General features: G+C 55.3%; 1 protein-coding gene across 2 annotated transcripts in view; it reads right to left on the bottom strand.

Moving 5' to 3' along the window:
- The window catches only part of MCAM (melanoma cell adhesion molecule), a 35,788-nt gene extending 17,730 nt beyond the window's left edge, over window positions 1-18,058 (bottom strand). For both annotated transcript variants that reach the window (XM_034754610.1, XM_034754611.1), the window contains exon 1: window positions 17,930-18,058. In XM_034754610.1, coding sequence (XP_034610501.1) covers window positions 17,930-17,993 — 64 coding nt within the window. In that variant the 5' untranslated portion in view covers window positions 17,994-18,058. The remainder of the gene's footprint in view (window positions 1-17,929) is intronic.
- Window positions 18,059-22,617: the final 4,559 nt, after the last annotated feature.

Here is a 22,617-nt window from a genome sequence, read left to right as displayed (position 1 = left end):
AGCCAGATCCCACCTGTCCAGGGCTGTGTGTGCTCTGCCAGCCGCCTCCAGAGAGGAGAGCAAACAAACAGGGCTGGACAAAAGGCCACCTGGCTCCCTGGAAACGCCTTTTCTCCCCGAGCTGGAGTCAGAGCGCCGGGCCAAGCCAGGGGCCTGGGACATGAGGGCGAGTTTCAGGCAGATCAGCTGAGATCACACACCCTGGGTGGGTAGGAGATGGTGGGAAGAGACAATGGAGCTGCAGTATGCATCCTCCCAGCCTGGGGACCCAGAGTCGCCGTCCCTGTGGAAGGGCCCCAGGGAAAACTTCCACGTCCCTGTGGAAGGGGGCTGACAAAGGCAGGCGCTGGAGAATTAGCAGACACCGTGAGAGGCCCAGGTGTACCTGCACACCTATTGGACACACGGCTGGCTGAACAGCAGCTGTATTGATTTAAGCTCACGTAGAAAGAGATTAGCAGAGGGCACAGAGGGGGAGATTGGAAAGGGTACAGGGGCTGGGAAGCCAGAGAAGTGCTATGTTTGCAGGTGAAGGACATGCCTAAAAAGAGAGTGGCCCTGGCTGTATAGGGGAGAGAAGCCTTACTCGGAAGGCAGGGAGACAAGAAACCCCAAAGAGTCCAACGTGTGGGGAGAACAGGGAAGGGAAGGGACGGGCGTGTGTTGCTTGTGGTCAGCGGGGGGCCCCTAAGAAGGAGATGCTCATTTATGAACTGGGACGGGAATAGACAAGGCTGAAGCACAACCTATTGACAAGGCAAGGACAAGCGGCTGGTTTGGGCACCGTGAGGTTGGCCCTATAAAAAGGCTCTGCCCTCTTAGGGGATACCAAAGGGGAAGGCATGGTCGGGGGGCGGGTGCCTGGGGACTGGAGCATGTTGGAGACTGTCAGGGTAGGCGGAGCAGGGATGACCGTGGACCTGGTAGGTGGTCAACCCTGCACCCAGCATGGGGTGGTGGAGTTGGAAGATAAAACGCTTGCGACGGAGAGGGCCCAGAGGGACGTAGGAACTGCCACTGAAGCGAAGCAAGCTGTGGTGGGAACTCAGGCCCTGAGGGAAAGCGGGCTGCGGGATCCTGTGGGGCAAGGGAAGGTGCTACCAGAGAAATGAGTAGCCACGGTACCAAAGGGAAAAGTTATGGGGTGCTGTGGAGGACCCGGATAATGTGGGTCTCCTCGCGGGTGAAGCAGAACAAGAGAGGGACGCCCTGCTGGCCCCGGTGAAGCAAATGCCGGGCAGGAGGCAGCCGCACCCCCAAGGCTTATAGGCTTGAGGGCGTGGGGATGATTTGAGGTGTCTGCTCCGCACAAGGCCTGAAGAGGTTACGGTTGCTAGCTAGATCAATTAACTGCCCAGGCTGCATCTGGAGGAGCAGCGATTAATTAGGGACGAGGTTCAGCTGGACAGGAACAGAGACAGGCGGGGCCTGTATAAAGCCCAGGAGCTGAGCGCAGCTGGGGTCTATAGAGCAGTAGCTTGCAGTCACTTGCTGAGGGAAGGAAGGGATGTTTGGAGCTACAGAGGAAACTAGCCTGCAGTGACTCCTTGCCAGGAGGGAGTTTGGGCTGGAAAATCCAGAATTGGGGGGGAGCCAAAGAGGTAGCAAAGGCTCAGGGGCAAAAAGCAGCCAGGGATAGAATAGTTCAGACCTTGGTTGTTGATTAGAGGGTCCTGGAGCTGGCCCTTGGGGTAGAAGGCAAGCCTGGGTTCCCATGCCAGCCCCTGGGAAAGTCTCACCGAGCAGGCAGTGGAGACTGGCCTGCTTGGGACAGTTTCCCCTGAAAGACTTTGCTACCCTGGACCGCTATGACCTGGCTGGGGGCCCAAGTCACAAAGAGGAAGCAGCTGCTCTTGGAGGATAGGTGCATTAAGGGCTAGTAGCAGAGCAGGGATACAATGCCCACGCTTGACTACTGCATGCATTTCTGGTCACCCCATCTCCAAACAGATACAACAGAACTGGCAAAGGCACAGAAAAGGGGCAACAAAATGATTAGGGGTATGGAACAGCTTCCAGATAAGGAGAGAAGAAAAAGACTAGGATGGTTGAGCTTAGAAAAGATGACTAAGGGAGGGATATGGTAGAGGTCTTTAAAATCATGACTGGAGCGGAGAAAGTGACTAGGGAAGGGTTATTTACTCCTTCACATAATACAAGAACCAGGGGTCACCAATGAAATTAACAGGCAGCAGGTTTAAAACACCCATAAGTAAATATTTCTCAACTTCAGCACCTGGAAATGGAGCAAATCAACCAATTTGCAAACATCTAAAAGATAATGAGGTGATAAGTAACAGTCATAATGGATTTGTCAAGAACAAATCATGTCAGACCAACCTGATAGCTTTCTTTGACAGGGTAACAAACCTTGTGGATGGGGGGAAGCAGTAGACATGGTATAGCTTGACTTTAGTAAAGCTTTTGATACTGTCTCGCATGACCTTCTCATAAACAAACTAGGGAAATGCAACCTAGATGAAGCTACTATAAGGTGGGTGCATAACTGTCTGGAAAACTGTTCCCAGAGAGTAGTTATCAGTGGTTCACAGTCATGCTGAAAAGGCATAACAAGTGGGGTCCCGCAGGGATCAGTTCTGGGGTCTGGTTCTGTTCAATATCTTCATCAATGATTTAGATAATGGCATAGAGAGAACACTTACACACAGGGCCGGCTCCAGGCACCAGCCTGGCAAGCAGGTGCTTGGGGCGGCCGTTCTGGAGAGGGGCAGCACGTCCAGGTATTCAGCGGCAATTTGGCGGACGGTCCCTCACTCCCGCTGGGAGCAAAGGACCTCCCGCCGAATTGCTGCCGCAGATCGCGGCTTTTTTTTTTTTTTTTTTTGGCTGCTTGGGGCGGCCAAAACCCTGGAGCCGGCCCTGCTTACAAAGTTTGCAGATGATACCAAGCTGGGAGGGGTGCAAGTGCTGTGGAAGATAGGATTAAAATTCAAAATGATCTGGACAAACTGGAGAAATGGTCTAAGTAAATAGGATGTAATTCAATAAGGACAAATGCAAAGTACTCCACTTAGGAAGGAACAATCAGTTGCACACATACAAAATGGGAAATGACTGCCTAGGAAGGAGGACTACGGAAAGGAATCTGGGAGTCATAGTGGATCACAAGCTAAATATGAGTCACCAGTGTAACACTTGGGGGGGAAAAGTGAACATAATTCTGGGATGTATTAGCAGGAGTATTGTAAGCAAGACATGAGAAGTAACTTTTCCACTCTACTCTGTGCTCATTAGGCCTCAACTGTGGTATTGTGTCCAGTTCTGGGCACCACATTTCAGGAATGATGTGGGCAAATTGGAGACAGTCCAGAGAAGAGCAACAAAAATGATTAAAGGTCTAGAAAACATGGCCTATGAGGGAAGATTGAAAAAATTGGGTTTGTTTAGTCTGGAGAAGAGAACACATGGGGGAATGATAACAATTTTCAAGTACATAAAAGGTTTTATAAGGAGGAGGGAGAAAAATTGTTCTCCTTAATTTCTGAGGATGGAACAAGAAGCAATGGGTTTAAATTGCAGCAAGGGCAGTTTAGATTGGACATTAGGAAAAACTTCCTGTCAGGGTGATTAAGCACTGGAATAAATTGCCCAGGGAGGTTGTGTAATCTCAGTCATTGGAGATTTTTAAGAGCATGTTAGACAAACACCTGTCAGGGATGGTCTAGATAATACTTAGTCCTGCCATGAGTGCAGGGGACTTGACTAGATGACCTCTCAAGGTCCCTTCTAGTGCTATGATTCTTCATGCAATGCACAGTCAACCTGTGGAACTCCTTGCCAGGGGATGTGTGAAGGCCAAAATTATAATGGGGTTCAAAAAAAAAAAAAAGAATTAGATAAGCTCCTGGAGGGTAAATCCATCAATGGCTATTAGCCAAGATGGTCATGGACATAACCCCATGCTTGGGTATCCCAAAGCCTCTGACTGCTAGAAGCTGGGACTGGACGACTGGGGATGGATCACTCAATAACTGTCCTGTTCTGTTCATTCCCTCTGAAGCACCTGGCATTGGCTACTGTCACCAGTCAGGATCCTGGGCTAGATGGACCATTGGTCTGACCCAGCGTGGCTGTCCTTGTATTATGTTCTAAGAGCAGCTGTTCCACTTCACTGTATTTCCCCCCGTCATTTCAGGAGCCACCTACAAAACCGACCTGCCCTTTCAGAGGCAGTGCTAGTCCTCCGGGGGCCCTAAGCAGGAATATTTGGGGCCCCTCACAACACATACTAAAAAAGCAAATAAGCGGCTGCTTGAGCTGCTCAGGGCCCGAAGAAATTGTGTCGTGGGTTTATGCCCAGCACCAGCTCTGCTTCTAGTATTTAAACTCCTCGCTCTGCTCTGCTCCCTTCCCAGCTGCCTCCCCATGCAATCTTGGGACTGCGGACACAAGAGCTGCCTTCTCCTTCCCAGCAGCCTCTGCGCTGCCGGCCGATTTCAAGTCTCAGCTGAGGCCTTGCTCTCCCCTTCATTGGCACCTCTCCGCAGGGCAAGGGGCACCAGCGCAGCTCCATGCAGTGCCGTAGGGTTACAGCTCACGCCAGGGTGCCCTATACAACACAGCCGGATTGTGGGAGGGAGGAAAGCCCAACAGAGACCCTGGTATGGCCCTTTGGGGGGGCAATGCCCCAGCGTGACAGCCGTTCCAGGCCCCCTGACCTCCTCCCCGCTGGTGAAAAGCAGCGAGAAAGAAGCAGCGTTGGGGAGCTCCTGGTGACTCAAGCAAGCGGCACAATGACTGGGTCTCTGCGGCCGGAGTGGGGGGTGACCGAATCCTGATGTCACCAGCCCCTTGCCGCCCACAGGAGCCAGGGAGCTCAGGGAAAAGCCAAGCATGAATGGGGCATTATGTCAGCAGCAGAGGGCACAGGCCAGGAAGACAGCACAAGTGTGGGGGCTGTCCTAGTCAGACACTAGGCTGGCGCTAGGGCTCTGGGCTGCTGGGGGCAGTACAACCGCTTCACTCTCTATCTCCAGCACCTAGCCTGGCATTAGGGGGGAATGCAGCCCCTTCATACCCATCGGTGCTCCCCCTCTGAGCCTGATGCTAGGCACTAAACTAGGCACTAAACTAAAGTAGTAAGTCCCCAGGACCAGATGGTATTCACCCAAGAGTTCTGAAGGAATTCAAAGATGAGATTGCAGAACTACTAACTGTGGTATCTAACCTATCACTGAAATCAGCCTCTGTACCATGTGACTGGTAATGGCTAATGTGACACCTATTTTTAAAAAGGGCTCCAGAGGTGATCCTAGTAATTACAGGCTGATAAGCCCAACTTCAGTACCCGGCAAATTGGTTGAAACTATAGTAAAGAACAGAATTACCAGACACATAGATGAACATGATTTGTTGGGGAAGAGTCAACACGGCTTTTGGAAAGGGAAATCATGCCTCACCAATCTACTAGAATTCTTTGCGGGAGTCAGCAAGCATCTGGACAAGAGTGATCCAATGGATATAGTGTACTTGGATTTTCAGAAAGCTTTTGACAAGGTCCCTCACCAAACGCTCTTAAGCAAAGTAAGCTGTCATGGGATAAGAGGGAAGGTTCCTCTCATGGATCGGTGACTAGTTAAAAGACAGAAAACAAAAGGTAGGAATAAATGGTCAGTTTTCAGGATGGAGAGAGGTAAATAGTGATGTCCCCCAGGGATCTGTATCGGGACCAGTGCTGTTCAAAGTATTCATAAATGAGCTGGAAAAGGGGGTAAACAGTGAGGTGGCAAAACTTGGAAACAACACAAAATGACTCAAGATAAAGTCCAAAGTGGACTGCAAAGTGTTACAATGGAATCTCACAAAACCGTGTGACTGGGCAAGAAAATGGCAGATGAAATTCAATGGTGATAAATTCAGAGTAATGCACATTGGAAAACATAATCCCAACTACACATACAAAATGGTGGGGTCTAAGTTAGCTGTTACCACACAAGAAAGAGAGCTTGGAGTCATTGTGGATAGTTCTCTGAAAACATCTGCTCAATATGCAGCAACAGTCAAAAAAGAGAACATTCTGTTAGGAACCATTAGGAAAGGGATGGACCATAAAACAGAAAATATCATATAAATCCATGGTACGCCCACACCTTGAATACTGCATGCAGTTCTGGTCACCCCATCTCAAAAAAGATATATTAGAACTGGAAAAGGTACAGAGAAGGGCAACAAAAATGATTAAAGATATGGAACAGCTTTCGTGTGTGGAGAGATTAAAAAGACTGGGATTGTTCAGCTTGGAAAAGAGACAACTAAGAAGGGATATGACAGATGTCTATAAAATCACAACTGGTGTGGAGAACGTGAATAAGGAAGCATTCTTTCCTCCTCCACACCACAAGAAGCAGGGATCAGCCAATGAAATTAATAGGTAGCAGGTTTAAAACAAACAAAAGGACGTTCTTCTTCACACAACACACACTTAGCCTGTGGAACTTATTGCCAAGGGATGTTGTGAAGGCAAAAGTATAACAGGGTTCAAAAAAGAACGAGATAAGTTCATGGCAGATAGGTCCATCAGTGGCTATTAGCCAAGATGGTCAGGGATACAACCCCGTGCTCTGGGTCTCCCTAAGCCTCTGACTGCCAGAAGCTGGAGTGGACGACAGAGGATGGATCACTCGATAATCGCCCAGTTCTGTTCATTCCCTCTGAAGCACCTGGCTTTGGCCACTGTTGGCAGACAGGATCCTGGGCTAGACAGACCACGGGGATGACCCAGTCTGGCCGTTCTTAGGTTCTAATGTACTAAAAACCTGCGAGGCAACTGGGCCTGTTGCCCAGTATGTGGCTTTGTGCCCAAGTTGTGCAGTTGGCTGCAAGGCCTTGCCCTGCTCTCCCGCCCTAGCCCCCCAGACTGACCAGTCCCTCCCGCACCCCATCCAGTCAGGCTGGAGTTTCAAAGACCCCGAGTGGGTCTTTCTCTTCCTGGAAATCAGGCTTGGTGAAAAAAAGAGGGTGTGAAACCGGAAATTAACAGCCGACAATTGGTGTGTCCTATATCAGGCGTAAGTGATGGCCAGGTAATGAGGGGATGGGCTATTCCACCTATCACTGCCTTTGCGGGGCCTTAAAGGAAGAGACTTGTGGGGAAAAAGACAAAGAACAGATGGGGGTTACTGGTACAAGCTTCCCCATCAAGCTCCACCTGAGACTAAACAGGGTCAGACTTTAACAGCAGCAGCAAGGACGACAGCTCCAGTCCAGCTTCTCTTTTCCCCCAAAGGCTAGCTATCGCCGCCTTTGGCACCAGCCAAGGGACTGTGTGGTTCCTTCTAAACACTCTCCAACTCGAGGGGAAGGAAGCCAGGGCCATTGTTACAATGAAACCTCACTCACGACCCTATATTTCAAAGGCTGCCACCGTTTTTCCTGTTTTTCTTTATCTTTAATCAGAGGTTGGACGGGTTTTTAATGGGGGCTTTGCCATGGCACTGAGATCTCTGGATACTAAACCCTGAACCTCGTCTACCACTGGACAGTGACTGCGTTACATTAACAGCTTTAGCACATTTAATCCATCTAAATTAATACAACCGAGCAGCCGATGGGAATGGGGGGAGCCGCCCCAGTACCTCCTGCCCTGGGCCCTGCCTTTGCCAGGACCAGCCCTGGGTGACCTTGGCAAGTCCGAATCGCCGTGTTCCTCAGAGCGTCATCTGCAAAACGGGGCCAATCCTGATGGCTCAGGACACTTGGCACTGCTGTGAAAGCAGCCTGACCAAGGCCCAGCACCTTGATGGATGACACCAGAGAATGGGGGATGCTGGCAAGGTGGTGGGGCGGGGGCTGGGTTCCTCGGCACATGTGTTCCCAGCCTCATAGCAGTAATGGAGCGGCTGGCCGGGCTCCAGAGCTCTGGAGAAAATGTAATGGTTTATCGACCCGGCACTGGCAGGAGCTGGGGAGCAGAGATGCTTCCCGAACTGACGGGCCCAGGGACGGTAAACAAACCCCGCATGTAAACAAGGGGGCTCGGCCCAGCGTGAGGGGCCCTGACGCTGACCCCCAGCTCAGCCATTCCAGGGCACAGACAGAGAACTCAATGGGCCTGCCAGCAGGGCTGGATTCGGCCCAGGAAGGCAGGGGAGGCAGCCAGCCACCGGGCGAGCATGCCGTACAGGAAAGGGACTGCAGGAAGGAACAGGAGCTCTGGGAGTAATCCCAAGAGCAAGATCTCTCCTGCTCCCAAGGGAAGCGGGGGGAGGCTCTGTCACTTGAGACAGCCCAGCGGTGGCGAACGGGGAGCGATCCTGCCCGGATTCTGGGACAGCCTGGTTCTTAGGGACCCCCCATCCCCCATGGAGCCGGGATGAGCCATTGCAGGCTCCGCCCGTTGCTGGGTTGGGAGCACCCATGCTGCTAAACCAGAGCACCCCCCTTCCCCCCCCGGCAAGCAAACAGAGAAGTTTGCTCAGCAAATACTCCACGGCTGCTCTGCGTTCTCAGCCCCAAGCACCAGCTGCCCCCGTCGCCAGTTAACACTGGGTGGCTTTTCCTGACCCACTCCCCAGCCGAGCATTAACTCAGCTGACCCAGACAATGCTCAGGGAGAGCACGAGTCCATCTCGCTGGCCCATTCCAGCCTTGGCCTCTTGTGCCCAGAGGCCAGTCGCGCTGCTGGCTTTGTGCCATGTCTACATCTGCCCACTAGGACCTGAGTCGAGTCCCACCAAACTCGTTACATACGTAGCCGCCAAACAGCCGTCAGGGGGAAGCCAACCACTCACTTGCCACTGACCAGGGCAGGATTGAATGAGCAGCCCAGAGGAGAAACTATATCCTCTCCCGTATAGCCTGAGGCAACCCAAACCCAGGGGCGGGCAGGTGCAACTCCCTGCAGATCCCCTGTCCCCAGAGTTTGGAGAAGGGGCCCAGGTAGCCCCCAGAGCACAGAGGCCTTGGGAGACCTGTGGTGCTAAGGATAGGGATTGAATGGGGACCCCAGGGCTGTGGGCAAAGCTAGCAAAGTGGGCTTCAGAGCAGCCCAGGAGACTATGTGGTGGGGGGACAGGGAGTGAGACCAGGACAAGGGAAATCCAGGGCAGACGACAATGTTTCAGGGGCTCCCCATCTTCCCTTCCCTGATCTGGGGGGATGGGGAAGCACCCCAGGCATGGAAATACACCAATCTGGAATAGGAAGGGGCCATGCATGCTGAGTGCACATTAAGCAGTGAGGGCAGGTTATGAGCTGAGGTTAGCGAACGAAGGGAATCATTAACGAGCTGCAGAGGAAGCCTAAGAGACTGACCATGCCACAGAGCTGGGATGTGTGTGTGGGCGGGGGGCTAATGGACCGGATGGAGCTGCTCTCTGCAAAGGGACAGCCCGTTTACCTGCTGCCCATGGTCACGCTGCTCCCTGAGCCTGGCAGGGACCACGGGTGATGAGCGCATCAAGGCACAGATCCTGCACCTTTGAGAGAGCAGCCGGCTGGGGCGGCAGCCTGAGGAGACTCCATCCATGTCAGGGCAGCCTGCTGCAAAACCCCAATGGGGAGAGGTGGGCCCAAGCCTGGATCCAGATCTCCTGGGCAGAGATGGGCTATAAGCTCTGCCACCGTGCCAGGCACCACCACCTACCACACAAAGAAGGGACGCTGGGGGAAGCGGGAAGGAGCAGACCCAGCTGGTGCTGCTGGCCAGAGGCTGAGAGAGAGAGAGCCAGCTGCCCCCTGCCCCCCCCCCGCCCCCTCAAGCTCCGGCACGGATGACAAGTCCAGCCAGTGTCATGAGTTCAGAGCCCAAGAATGCCCGGAATCTGCCACCCGCCACGAGGCAAAGAACGTTCCTTTTGTTAGAGCCTTGGCACACGTGCCGTGCCCCACTGCCGGCACGTCGGAGTGCCCACTGCCCTGCATCCTCCCCAGAGAGAGGCTGAACACCACAGCGAGGGGCTGAGCCAAGAGTCTTTATGGCGGGGCGGGCAGGCTCAGGGGATACCTCCGGATGTACCCTGCCATCTCCCCACCTCTTCTCTCAGCAGCTCCCTGGCTCAGGGTGACAACCCCACCCCCTACCTACTGTTCAGGGTCCCGTCTGACTCTCAGCTTTGATCCCTTCTGTTGTGGAGGGGGAGTGGCCCAGGGCTTTGTGTGGGGCAGACTCTAGGCCTGGGCTGTGGGGAGGAGGAGGAGGAGGGGCCAGGCCCTGAACACTGGAGGGGGAGCCTCGGGATACAATGATTGCATTGAGGGAACAGTGTCGAGGAGCCCAGAGAACTTTCTGTGCCGGGGCAGAGGGCATGGCCGGGGCGGCCCAGGAAACAGAGAGACCTTTCTCACAGCAGAAAGGGAAGCTCCCCGCTCCAAACCCCCAGCAGCCAGAGAGGATCCATCGTCGGTCTAACGTCCCCTTCCCCCCAACCTCAGCCTGGAGAGGTGCTGGGCATGACTCCACTGTCACTCAGGGCCATTCCGCTGGACCAGCCTGGTGTCTCCTGGCTTTTGGGGTCCACGCTCAGTGGGGAGAGGGATTTGGAGTAGTCGTGGTGGAGAACGGGCTAATGGGCATCTGCCTGGAAGGGGCCGGCAGGGGAGAGGACAAGCAGGCACAGCTGGCTTTGTTTGCATTGAACCAAGCTCTCCCTGCTTTGAAGAGTCAGGCACACAATGGAAGGCGGCTGGGGACTGGAGATCCAGACTCCCCTGCCTTGGACATGTCTGCCGGTGGCAGGGGGAGGGAGGGAGACTTGCTCTGCCACACCCTGAGCCGGGGGACAACAGGGGCTCATGGCCCCCACCGCTCTTTCCCATGGCGAAGGCAGCCAGGAGCCTGCACAGAGCCATCCTTGGGGTCCCTCTTAGGAGGAAGGTCCCCAGCCCTGGGGAAGAGGCCGGTAAGGGTGGGCACTGCATAGCCAGAGCACGGCCCCTCAGGCTCAGTGGAGGGGCAAAGGCAGGACTTGGAGCCCTGTGGGCAGGGCCAGATGCACATCTGTTTGCCATCAGCGGCGGGAGAGCCCAGGACAGGAGCCCCAGAGAAAGGCTTTGTGGGCAGTGAGGGGCAGGAGCCATCACGGCTCGGCCAGCGGGGCCACGAACCAGGCTGGGGACTGGCTCAACTGGAACAGGGCTCCTGGTGCCCGGCAGCCCCAGAGTGCGGACCCAGGCCCGTCAGGTTCTACCGGCCCATGGCAGAGAACAAGGGGGCGGGGATGGCTCCTGCACCAAGGGGCCTGGGATTCAAGCCACACCTTTCCCCCTCCACCCCCCCGCCCGGAACAGTAACTTCCCAGAACCCACCCCCACGCCCATCCCCTCCCACGGCAGAGAGAGGGCAAGAGAAGCCAGCAGGCATCGGGCCAAGGAGGCCACCAGCAGACCCTAGGGGAGATTCTCAATCAGCCAAGGGCACGGTCCAGGGGAGGTGGCTCCTCCCCCTCCGAGCTGCACAGATAAGGTCAGCCACCACTGAATGTCCTGGACGCTCTGCGCAGCGAGGTACCAATCTCGCTCGCCCTGCACCATGCACAGGACCGCCCCCCCCAGCTGTCCCAGCCTCTCTTAAGCACCTCCCGCCCCCTGGTTCCTACCTCAGTCCTGCAATCGGATGCCCCCCTTCCCCAAGGGAGAACGTCTCCCAGGGCTGTGGCCACCAGCTCAGAGGAGCCCAGGATGCAGTGCCCAGGGTTAATCTGCTCAGTGCCTGCATAAGAGGGGACTGGTCACCAGGAGGCGCTGCAGGGCAGCTGGTGCCTAGTGACTCGGGTATCAGCCTCCTGCAGGGAGCCCCCAGCTGCCCCAATCCCAGCTTCTCCCAGCACTGGGTGCTGTAGGGTGCAGGGCAGGAGCAGGGGGAGCTCCCAGCTCCTCCCGGACGGATCCTGCACAAAACACATGGGCCCAGCATGGCCCAGAGGCAGATAACCCCCAGGAAATGGCCTGTCAGCTGCCCGCCAGCAGCAGCGCTATCAAGCCGCAGCCCCGGCTAGCACTCTGCACCCTGTGCTCCCAGCTGCCTGGCAGGGTTTCAGAGAGAGCTCTGCAGGTTTACAGCTTTCTATTGCAAGAGCGCGGTTAGCTCCTGCGCCTTCCAAGCTGGTTCGGGAACTTCGGGCCTGGAGCCAGCACTGCACATGAACAAAGATCGGCCTTTTACACTTCAGGAGGAAAAAGTACCCCCCCCTCCCCTCCTCCTGCAGAGCCCAACCCCCACCGGCGCGGGGCTGCGGTGGGCTGGCAGGGGGGCCAGCTCCATGCTTGGAGCCAGCCTTGCACTTACAGGAGTCGTAAAACACTTCACAGTGGCCAGGCTCGCCCACAAAAAAAATATTCATTAACCAGAGCCCTGATGGATGGGCGCCGGCCCTGCCCCCGCACCCTACCTGGGCCTCCTCACCTGGGTCATTTAAAAAACCCAACCCCCCAACAGTTCCAGGCCCGGGAGAGCAGGGCGCGCTGGGGGCCTCTGGCCAGATGTGTGGGATCAGAGGTTTCCAAAGCGCTCCCGTTGCTGCTATGAAGCAGCTGCTGGTCCTTTCATGCTACTCGTCAGAGCTCTGTCCTTACTGCTCCGCAGGGCTCAGCCCAGGATCTCACAGGGGGGGCGGGGCGGGATCACTGTGCCCCGTTGCTCAGAGGGAGGCGCAGAGAGGAGAGGCAATTTGCCCCACAAGCCGAGTCAGGAGAAGATAGGCCTCCTGACTCCCACTCCCTTGAATCAACTAGTTCCACCCCTACTGCAAGGGGTGGAATTCACCCCCACCCCCACCCCCATTCCAGCGTCAGCCCTTTAAATCTGCCCGGGCCCTGCTAACTCTCTGAATGTACATGCAATGGCAACAAGCCACACAAGGGTAGGGGTCCTTCCAGCTGCAGGCCTGGAGAGCCTGTATTGGGGGTTCCGGAGAGGCGTCCAGGGCCCTGCAGCAGCATTCAGTGCTGGGGGAAGGTGGGATATCGCAGAGGGCACAGCCGGGCAACCTTCCCCGTAGCACCCCTTGAGGAACATGCCCCTGCCCTGCCCTGAAAGGGTGCCCCCTACTGCGGGAGGAAGAGTTCTGTCTCCGCTGCTTGTTCAGTCTTCAAGCTCCCGGCAACAAAGTGCAGCAGAATACTGTCCAGCAAGGACCGGACTAGGACCCATCCGATCACTCTGCCCATGGTACTGAATGGCCGTGAGACAGTGACGGCTCTGAACTGGTGAAAGACTCCCTATCCTGTTCCCAGTCCACCGGAGCCAGCCCATCTGTCCCAGCCCTTGCACTGCTTTGGGTGACCGACTAGCCACGATGGGCAGAGATGCATCTCCGATGGCTCGGGGGCTGGCGGTGGGGTTTCACATGGGGTCGTGGGAGCAGTATGCAGCCTGGGAAACCTTGAATCACAAGGCGGGTTCACAAGGCTGTGCCTTGATTATTCACATTTAGCTCGCCTGGGAGCAACATGGGATGTAAACTTGGCCAGGCCGAGTGGGACAGTACTTCACAGACACGGCTAACTGTCTCTATGGAGCCCAGGGAGTGGGCTGGATAACAGACTACCCCGACACAACCTGGGGAGGAGATCGGCTCTCGGCTGAGTACTGACCCGGGGACAGGGCAAGCCGGCCCAGTGGGAACTGCTGAGCTATGGCTGATGGGAGAAGAGGCAGCTGTGAATGGAAAGGGAAAAAATACACAAACATACACAGGCTAACAAAAAAACAACCAGCACGGAGAGAGGATAAAAAAAGAACAAGTGAGAAAGGCCAAGAGAAACACACGGCTCCGGGAAAACTCCATAGAAGGGAAAGCGATGGCCGGCTCCCAATAGACCTGACCAGCCCTGGATGGGAATCAATACAGATTCACCATGCTCCGGCCCACCATAGCCTCTGCTGCCCACACTGCCACGCCTCACCCCCATGCCCCTCGTATTGGCTCTCGCAGCTCCCCTTTCCATGAGTCTGAGGCTGGAAGCTCTTCGGCCGGAGTTTCTTGCTTTTGCAAGCTGGGTAAACAAACAAGTGCAGGAGCCCAGCAGGATCATGGCTAGCCCGCTCCACCCCCATAGCACTGGGCTGGCATGAGCCACCCTCCTGGGAGGGGCAGAAACCCCCTTTTACAGGTGGGGGCAGCAGGCGTACGGAGAGGAGAAGCAACGTGCCCCAGGTGGCTGCATTAGTGCTTGGCAGCTCCTGGCTCACAGACCTGGGCTGTGACCTCACTCCCAAAGCTTTGCGGGGTGCCTCCAGCCCCAGAATGGGTCAAAGACACTTCGGGACCATCCAGAAAAGGGGGTGAATGATGGAAAGCGGCTGCCCTTCTTCCATTCCACCCTCTTGCCCCGTCTCCAGACCGAACTGCCTACCATTCCCAGCCTGTCTGAAATAGCAAGCCCTTATGTGCCCATTATCTCTGTGCTCTGCCTCTCCCTTCCAGGAACCCTGTCTGGGCAGCCCATGCTGTGTATGGCTATGTCTCTGCCCCAAGCCTGGTATTTTGCAGCCCGGCGCTTGGCTTTCTAGAACTATGGGAGACTCTTGTGTGCGCTGGGGCGGGGGGCCCAGGCCAGGCCAAGCAACACTTGCCTTCAGCACAGCACCAAAATTTCAGCCCCGTGCATGCCACCAGCTCAGCACACGCAGCTCAACACCCTGGTGGCGGCAGTCACGCCCGGGCCCACCCTGGTGCCAGAGTTCAAGGCACCAGGTTTACAAAGAGGAGGCCAGCAGCAAGAGAAAGATAAAAGAGGAAGCTGCTTCCCTTTCCTCCCAGATTCGTTGTCTGGGTGGCCGCGGCAAAAGCCCCCAGGAGAAGAAACGCCAAGCCCTGGCATGTTTCCTTTGTAACATCGCTCTCTACTGACTCCCGCAGCAGCAGTGGGGGATTAATAATTTTGCCGCCCCTAGGCTGGGAAATAATTGCCGCCCTGGCCCCGCCCGACTCCGCCCCTTTCCCAGCCCCCTCCCCAAAGTCCCCGCCCCAACTCCGCCCCTCCCTTCCCCTATTGGATCCCTTCCCCAAATCCCCGCCCCCGGCCCTGCCTCTTTCCCAGCGCGTGGTGTTCTCCCTCCTCCCCCCTCCCTCCCTGCCCCGCGAAACAGCTGTTTCACGGCGCAAGCGCTGGGAGGGGAGAGAAACAGGACGTGGCAGCGCGGTTGCAGAGGAGGCGGAGGTGAGCTGGAGCAGAGGGGCGGAAGGGAGCTTCCACCCCTGCAAATTTGCCGCCCTAGGCCTAGGCCTTGTCAGCCTAGGCAATAATACGGCACTGCCCAGCAGTATGATAGGAAGGAGGACCAGCCCTTCCCCATTATACGAGGGGGTTTGGGGGCGGGCAGGGGAATTCAAGTTGCCGCTGCTGCAGACAGGAATGCACAGCTTCAGGGATGAGGGTCCCATTTGCCATATGGGAAGAGCCTTCAAATTCTTCTCTCCATCTAATGAAAGGGATTTCCCCACTTCCCTAAACCAGCAGGTCTCTCTGTTTGGGGAAACGGCATCACGCCCATCCCCCTGCCAGCTCCGACATGTCAGTGACCCTAACAGGAAAGCTCAGGAGGTCACATTGGCTGGGTAAGAGATCAGTCTATATGGTTGGAGGTGATGGCTTAGTGCGAAGCTCCTGGGTTCTTTGGCACCAGCAGTTTGAATCCCAGCAGGACTGGACCGAGCCCTCCCTCTGAAGTGGTTTAGGAGACCCCAGCATGTGGGGTCTCCTAAACCACTCTTCAGAAATAATCACAAGGTTTGTCGAGTCTGCATGGCCATTAAGACACCCTCCCCCCCATCATTTCATAAGAGCAGGGGTTAGCTCTCATCCCCTTGGCCAAAATTTCCTCTCTTATTGTGCTGTATAGCTGCCACACCCCACCCCAGAGGTGGCTGCATGCCAGCAGTGCTGTGTGGATGCCGTTTGAAATGCGCACTTTAAAAAGGACACCGTTAACTGGAATTTTTTTTAACTGGTTCATTGTTAAGAAATGCATGCATCTGAGAAGAGGCTCCTTTAAACAGTATGTCCTGAGTGGCGGTTTATAACCATTCACAGAGGAGCAGTGGCTAAGGGAGAAACTGACCATACATGTGAAGCAGTGAAAATAACTCTATATAAGGTGGACAAGTAACTGCAAGAATATTGTTCTAGGTTGGGCATTAAGCTCCTTTATGTGACCAGGTCACTGAAACAATCGCAGCCTCCACCCAAAATACAGTCCTGTCACCACCCAAATCAAAGGCACCCAAGGCACATTTGGGCAGAGGGATTTGGCTAGCTATTGTTTTGTGAAAGTTAGTGTCTGGAGAAGAAACAGCAGAAAAGACCAGAGAAGCAGAGATAAAAGGCAACTAGGAAGCACCAGGCACAAGTCTGAGCAAGCACTGTGAAAAGCCAAGAGACTGAGCTTTTGGGCAGAGTAGAGGATGGACGAGGGGCTTGGAACTGTGAGCAAAGAAACTGTCTCCTGTTTGATTGTTGCTGTGTTCAGGGAAACGGGACTTGGTCCATTCTTTGCAAATAAACAGAGTTGAATCAAAGATCCCTGACTCAATCATCAATTTCTCCTCCTAACTGGAACAACCAACCCAAGGCTTTTGGCTACCCACTCAGGCCAAAGGGGCAACACGATTGTTTTTCCTCTCTCTGTGTTAAGCACTGAAGACTTGTCTACACATAGAAAGTGTACTGGCTTAATCTACATCAGTTTGAAAACTGCTCATATTGGTTTCAAACCAGTTCTCTTGGTTTAGCCTGAACCTGTACCTCTACAGCTAAAAAAAATGACGAGTTCAGTGGTCCACCGGGCTCCTCATTGTTTGTGTGGATACAGACTAACCAGGCTATCCCTCTGATACTTGGTTTCCAGCTAAATTGCTCTAAATCAGGTTCAAACCGATATGAGCATCCAGAGTCGCACCAGATTAATTCAATCACTATCAAATCACACCTTTCATTACTCCACTACAGCTCCCTGTTTAAACCAGTTTTCAGATAGAAATATGATTTACAACCCCCTAGGTCTCCTTTGGCCCTAGCTTAGGGGGAGACACATATCATCCCTGTACTTCCACTGAAACTGGCTCCCGCTAGGCACAGGCAGAAACCCTCCATTTATCAGTCCGGTCCAGTGCCCCAAAGCCACGCCCCAAGAGGCAAGGGCTTCCATTCTCTAGCCCCAGGGTCACTCTGCTCCTAGCCCCTTTCCCCACCCTCCGGGCCAGCCAGTCGCTCTGGCTGCACAAACCCCTTCCTGAGCACAAAGCTGTGAGGAGCTGGCACTCCCGCCCCCTAAGCCCAGCTTTGCCCAGATGCCCCTCAAACCAGCACAGCTCCAGAGCCAGGGGAGAGCCCCCGCCCCCACCGTGGAAACTGAACACCATGGAGCAAAACCTGGCTGCAAGGGGCACTTACTGCTCCACCCAAGCTGGTGCAGGAGAGGGGTCAATTTCCATCCGAGCCCCCCACCCCCTCCACTCCACTCCCCCAAACCACCCAGACTCAGAGTCCCGCCCTGCGCTGATCCCTCCGGATCCAGGAGAGGCGCCAGGAGGACCTGCATGCCCCAGCCTCGTGCTGCAATCCGGGATGGGGCTGCAGAGCTGGGGGAATTGGCACCCCGGGGGCAGGGGGGCTGGCTGGGTTCGGATCGGCTACTCGACACGAGCCCAGAGCACGTGGAAACTCCCAAGCCGAACTGGTCCCAGCACCTCCCCCCCCCCAAAAAGCAGCCCCCCCTCCGATCGGGTCCAAGGCACAAAGAGTCGAATCTAAACCATTGGGGCGAAGCCCCTCCGCGCCCACGGGGGGCCCCGCACGGCTGCCTCCCCCCACAAGCACACCCAGCCTTGGATACACGAGCAGCGTCCCGCCCCCTCGCCGCAAACCTGTCCCCGAAGTCCGGGGGGGGCTGGGGCCACCAGCGCCCCCTCTCCCGCCCGCCCCGCTGCAAACAGCCCCGGGCGGTCGGGCGCGCCCCGCTCCGGCTCACCTGTGGCGCCCCAGAACAAGAGCCCCCAACCGAGCAGGCTCCCCGCCGCCCCGCTCAGAGCCATGGTCGGCAGCCGCAGAGTGAGGCCGGGGAGGCTCGGCGGGTTTGGAGAAGCCCAGGGGCTGACGTCAGGTGGGAGGGAGGAGGGGGCTGGACTGGGAGCTGGTCCAAGCAGGGGCCACCGACTGCGCCGAGCCAGCCCATCTCTCCAGCCCCTGGCACACAGGTCAGCGCTTCTCCTCCGCTTCAGCGGGGACAGGCCGGGGCTGGGGGCACCACGGGGCTGGGGGGAGTGGGCGAGAGAGGGGCTGTCCCAGGGCAGCGGCACAGACTCTGCTCCCCGGAGGGCAGCGCTGGGAGATGGGGGGATTTATTTCTATACCCCTTGAATGATACAAAGGTGCCTGCGCTTTATCAGAGCCGCCGGCTGCTGCTTTCCCTCCAGGCATGGTCCTTCCCCTGCAGTCTCAGCGGCTGGCTTGCTCCGTCTCCGGGACCCCTTCCCCCCAGGTGAACAGTTGAGTTGTGACTGCAGATTTGGTTGGGAAGATGCAGGTTTTTCTGTCCAGCCCCCCCACGCTGGCTTTTGTTCCATGCCCAGGTGACAGCTTTCCCTTTGCCATTTGCAGACACCTATTTTATGGTTGCACGGGCACTTTTGCCTTCCAGAGGCTCTGCACCTTCGCCTGCTGCACATACAGAAACACAGAAGGGCCCATACAGGATGGTTTCCTGCTGTACTTCTGCTGGTCTAGAGGCTTCGGGTTTTGAAATTTTGTGTCGTTTCCCCCTCTCCCAGCCTATGTCTGTCTTGTCTACTTAAGCTGTCTGGGGTAAGGAATCTTTCTCGTATGTCTGAGCAGCACCTGCCACAATGGGGCCTCGACCTGGATGGGAGCTGCTTTAATCTAGCCATGATTTGAACCAGTCAATAATCCAAGCAATGCGGCTTCCCCTGAGAGGGTCCTACAGCTGAGCAGATCTTGCTGCTTTTCCTGTTATCCAGCCAGTTTTTCTTAACTTCATCCCATGACTCCTTATTACCCACCCTGCTCCGTGTACCACCTTAAAACATTCCTCCCCTTTGGACGCAGCAGTTAGCTGCAGACGATGATCATGTCTCTGCTATAAGTAAATAACATCAAGCCCATGTCTCTAGGTTGTTCTCGAGCCTCGTAAATAGCCCTGTAACTGGAAACGTAGAGGAAATGCTTTACTGGGTCTGGGCACAGTCTGTTTTTCAAGTGCTTATAACTCTGTTATTGGGGGTTTAATTCCAATTTGGCCTGAAGAATTGCAGCTTGTCTGGTTGAGCCGGTTTGGGGTTACAAATGGACAGGGAAAGTTTGTAGCAGCCGGCTCCTAGGCATCAGAGATGGAAGAAAAAAAACCATTGGGGTGCCCTGGCTAGCCAGCTGAGCCCAATGTAGACTTGTTTCCTTAAGATATGTACATCTGATTTCCCACCCTGGGACTCGTCCCATCAAGCTGGGACCCTGCTACCATTTAGCAGTATGGGAAGGATGGATGCAGTCATGATCCCCGACAACTGGTTTGCGTCTCCCAGGTTGAGAACCCCATTGCCAATGGTTTGCCCAGTCTGGTTTTAAATATCCTGAATGTTGGGGCATCTATAATGACCATCTCCCACCATGGGTCATCAGCAGGATCCCCAACACTGCCTCTACCACCAGAGGTAAAGGACTAGCTGTGGTAGCAGTAGTAGGCTGCTATCTTCTATAGAGAGAGGGGATATGGCACAAAAAGCCAGTGTGTTACATTCTGACCCTTTCCCTTGGGGGACTGTCCCACTGCCTATTAGACCTCTTTGCTGGGCCCTTTCTCCTGATATTCAACCTCCTTTCCCTTTCTTAATCCTTGTTACACCTAACTCATTCCTCTCCATCACTATCTATCTGTATTACAGGGATGCCGTGGGGTCCCAGATGAAATCCAGACCCCATTGTGTTAAGTGGAAACTGAATGCTCTTCCCTGTGTTACTGAGACCAATGTATGGGACTTGAGTGACCCTGGAAGCATTTGATTTAACAATGTTATGTTGGCGGTCAGTGGGAAGTTCTTCAAAACCACAGAACCTTGTCTCTTACCTCTATGAATAGGAGTAAACTTAAGTGTCCTCCAAAGCTCTTGGCTAATTTCTCAGGCCACACTGACATCAGCAGAGTTGCACCTGTTTAGATCAGCAGAAGTCCATTGATCGAGATCTTCAGAGATATTTAGGCCTTAACTCCCACTGCCTGACACTATCCCAGCCGTTGGATTGCAGACAGGTTCTTGCCCACTTCAGCAAGGTACCTGGGCATCTGCCTACCGGTTTGACAGGTAGGATCGTGTTGAGAGGCCAGGGTTGAAATCTGCCTCTTGCTGTCTCTCTGGGCCAGGGCAGAAGCTACGCAATAACTGTGCATTGGATACATGCAAGGTTCTGGGTTAGCCCTTGGCCCTTTTTAAAATCAGAAGAAACAGAGTCCAGAATTTATCTGGGGCAGGGGGAGGGAGGGGGTCAAAGCAGAATCAAATAAGTTTGCTCTTCCGAGGACCTGTCTGTACACCTGGAGTGATGCAAGATGACATCACAAAGCTCCTGTGTTACATCATAGCATTGTGGTGAAACTGCCCATTTCTGTCTCCCCGTTGAAGGTGCCTGTCCCTGGGTCGAGGCAGCCTGGAAGGCAACGGCAGGTTGGCTGAATTTCTCTTTTTCACGCTCCTTCGGCAACACACAGATTCCAGATTGGAAACGGCCAAGCACAATGGCTCTGTAGAAAGCCCCTTTGGCTCTCGCCCCCTCCCCCACCCGCCCTGCCACCCCCTTCAGACGAAGCACAAAGCGGCCCATGCAGCTGTTGAATCCTGTGCCGTGCAGCGGCTGTGGGAAAGCGGTTCTCAGGCCTGTACGGGTAGGGAGAATGCGTCAGAGCCCACGCGGCTGGAGGAGCCTTTGATCACTGCCAGAGCTGTGCAAGGCGGTGATTACCCAGCAAAAACTGCTTGTGCCTTCTATACCTACCTGTCCTGGGAGCCCCCACAGGGCACGGCTCCCCCCGCCACGTGGCTCCCTCGCTCCTGGGCACCACCTTGTCACTTTCTGTGACCGGTGTGTTTGATTCGGCTCTCGTAGCTGCGATGTGGCTCCTGTGACAAAGGCCAGGGATCAGTCTGTGGGGAGCTGGGAGATCAAAATGGACTGAAAGGCTGTCCTGCCTTGAACTGCTCCCCCACAGTATGCTCTAGTCTAGTGGCTAGTGAGCCAGGACTCCTGGGTTCCATCCCTGGCTTTGCCATTGCCTCGCTAGGTGACCTTTGGCAAGTCACTTCCCTGCGCTGTGCCTCAGTTTCCTCATCTGGGAAATGGGGGTCGTAAGGCCTAATCGATGAGATGCTCTGTAAAGCACTGCCAGACCCTTGCCTGGATGGCGGTAGAGCAGGGGACAGCACCACGACTACCCTGCCCTTAGAAGCTCTCCCCAGCTTCCCCCAGCTCTGAGGGGCTCACCCTGGCCCCGAGAACAGCACCTGGCTTTACTCAGCAGCTCCTGGATGTAGTAGAAAGCCCCCCCTCTGCCAGCCCTCAATGCTTGGTGTCTCAGAGTGTTTGCTTCATCGGCCTTTAGTCTCTTCCCTGCTCCATTTGCTTTTCCTAACACTGCAACCAGGATTCGTACCCCACCTGCAAGGCTTCCCTTGGCCTTCCTCTCTGTAGCTGCAAGGATACATATCGGCATCCCTCTGAAAGAGGGAGGAGGGGCAGGGGAGCGAGAAGGAGAAAGGTCCCAATGGATCAGGGGACTGTGGAGTGGAGGTAAAGGATCCACACCGGCAGCTGAAAAGGAGATGGTAAAAGGCCAAAAACACCAAACAGTTGTCCAGCAGTGAGAGCTGGGGTTCAGGACTTCTGGGTCCTCTTTGCAGGTCTCAAAGACGACCTGTTTGATGATGACAGCTAGGTCCAGGACTCCTGGGTCTGCTCTTGGCTTTGAGACTAATTCATTGCGGGGCATTAGGCAAATCACTTCCCCTCTGCTCTGTCTCTTCAGCTCTCCTCTTATTTGTTCCCCCCTCCTTTCTCTCTCTCTCTGTGGGTCACACCCAGGGCCGGCTCCAGGCACCAGCTGAGCAAGCTGGTGCTTGGGGCGGCAGATTGTTCGGGGCAGCATTCTGCCCACTCCTAGGGTGGCACGGCCGCTTTTTTTGTTTTGTTTTGGTTTGGTTTTTTGTTGTTCTTGTTCTGCTCCGGCCGCCCTGAAGGGGGTGGCGGCATGGAGAACCAGAGCGCCCTGCAGGGCAGTCCTCTTCCTTCCCTCCCTGCCGACCGGAGTGGAGCCCTCGCGGCAGGCAGCAGCGCAGCGGGAGGGGCCGTGTGGCAGCGCCCCTGCTGTAGCCCTGGCCGCCCCCTTCTCTCTCACCCGCCCGCTCCCTTCCCCTTCCCCCTCCCCCAGGCGGTCCCCCTGCACCCGCGCTCCAGCTGCACCGCAGGTTTTTTTTGCTTTGCCGTTCTGGCCACCCCGTTTTTTTTGTTTGTTTGGGGCAGCCAAAAAGCCAGAGCCGGCCCTGGTCACACAGCAGTCCTTCCCCTGCCCTTCTTCTCTGCTTCTAGATGCATTTCTGATCCACTGTCTCTCTGGCCTCCCCCCTCCTTTCCAGGCTGAATGGGTTTGGATGAATC

Source organism: Trachemys scripta, chromosome 21 (assembly GCF_013100865.1).
Source record: "Trachemys scripta elegans isolate TJP31775 chromosome 21, CAS_Tse_1.0, whole genome shotgun sequence".
NCBI lineage: Eukaryota > Metazoa > Chordata > Testudines > Emydidae > Trachemys > Trachemys scripta.
Note: the sequence above shows the minus strand (reverse complement) of the source record. Positions and strands in the feature narration are given on the sequence as shown.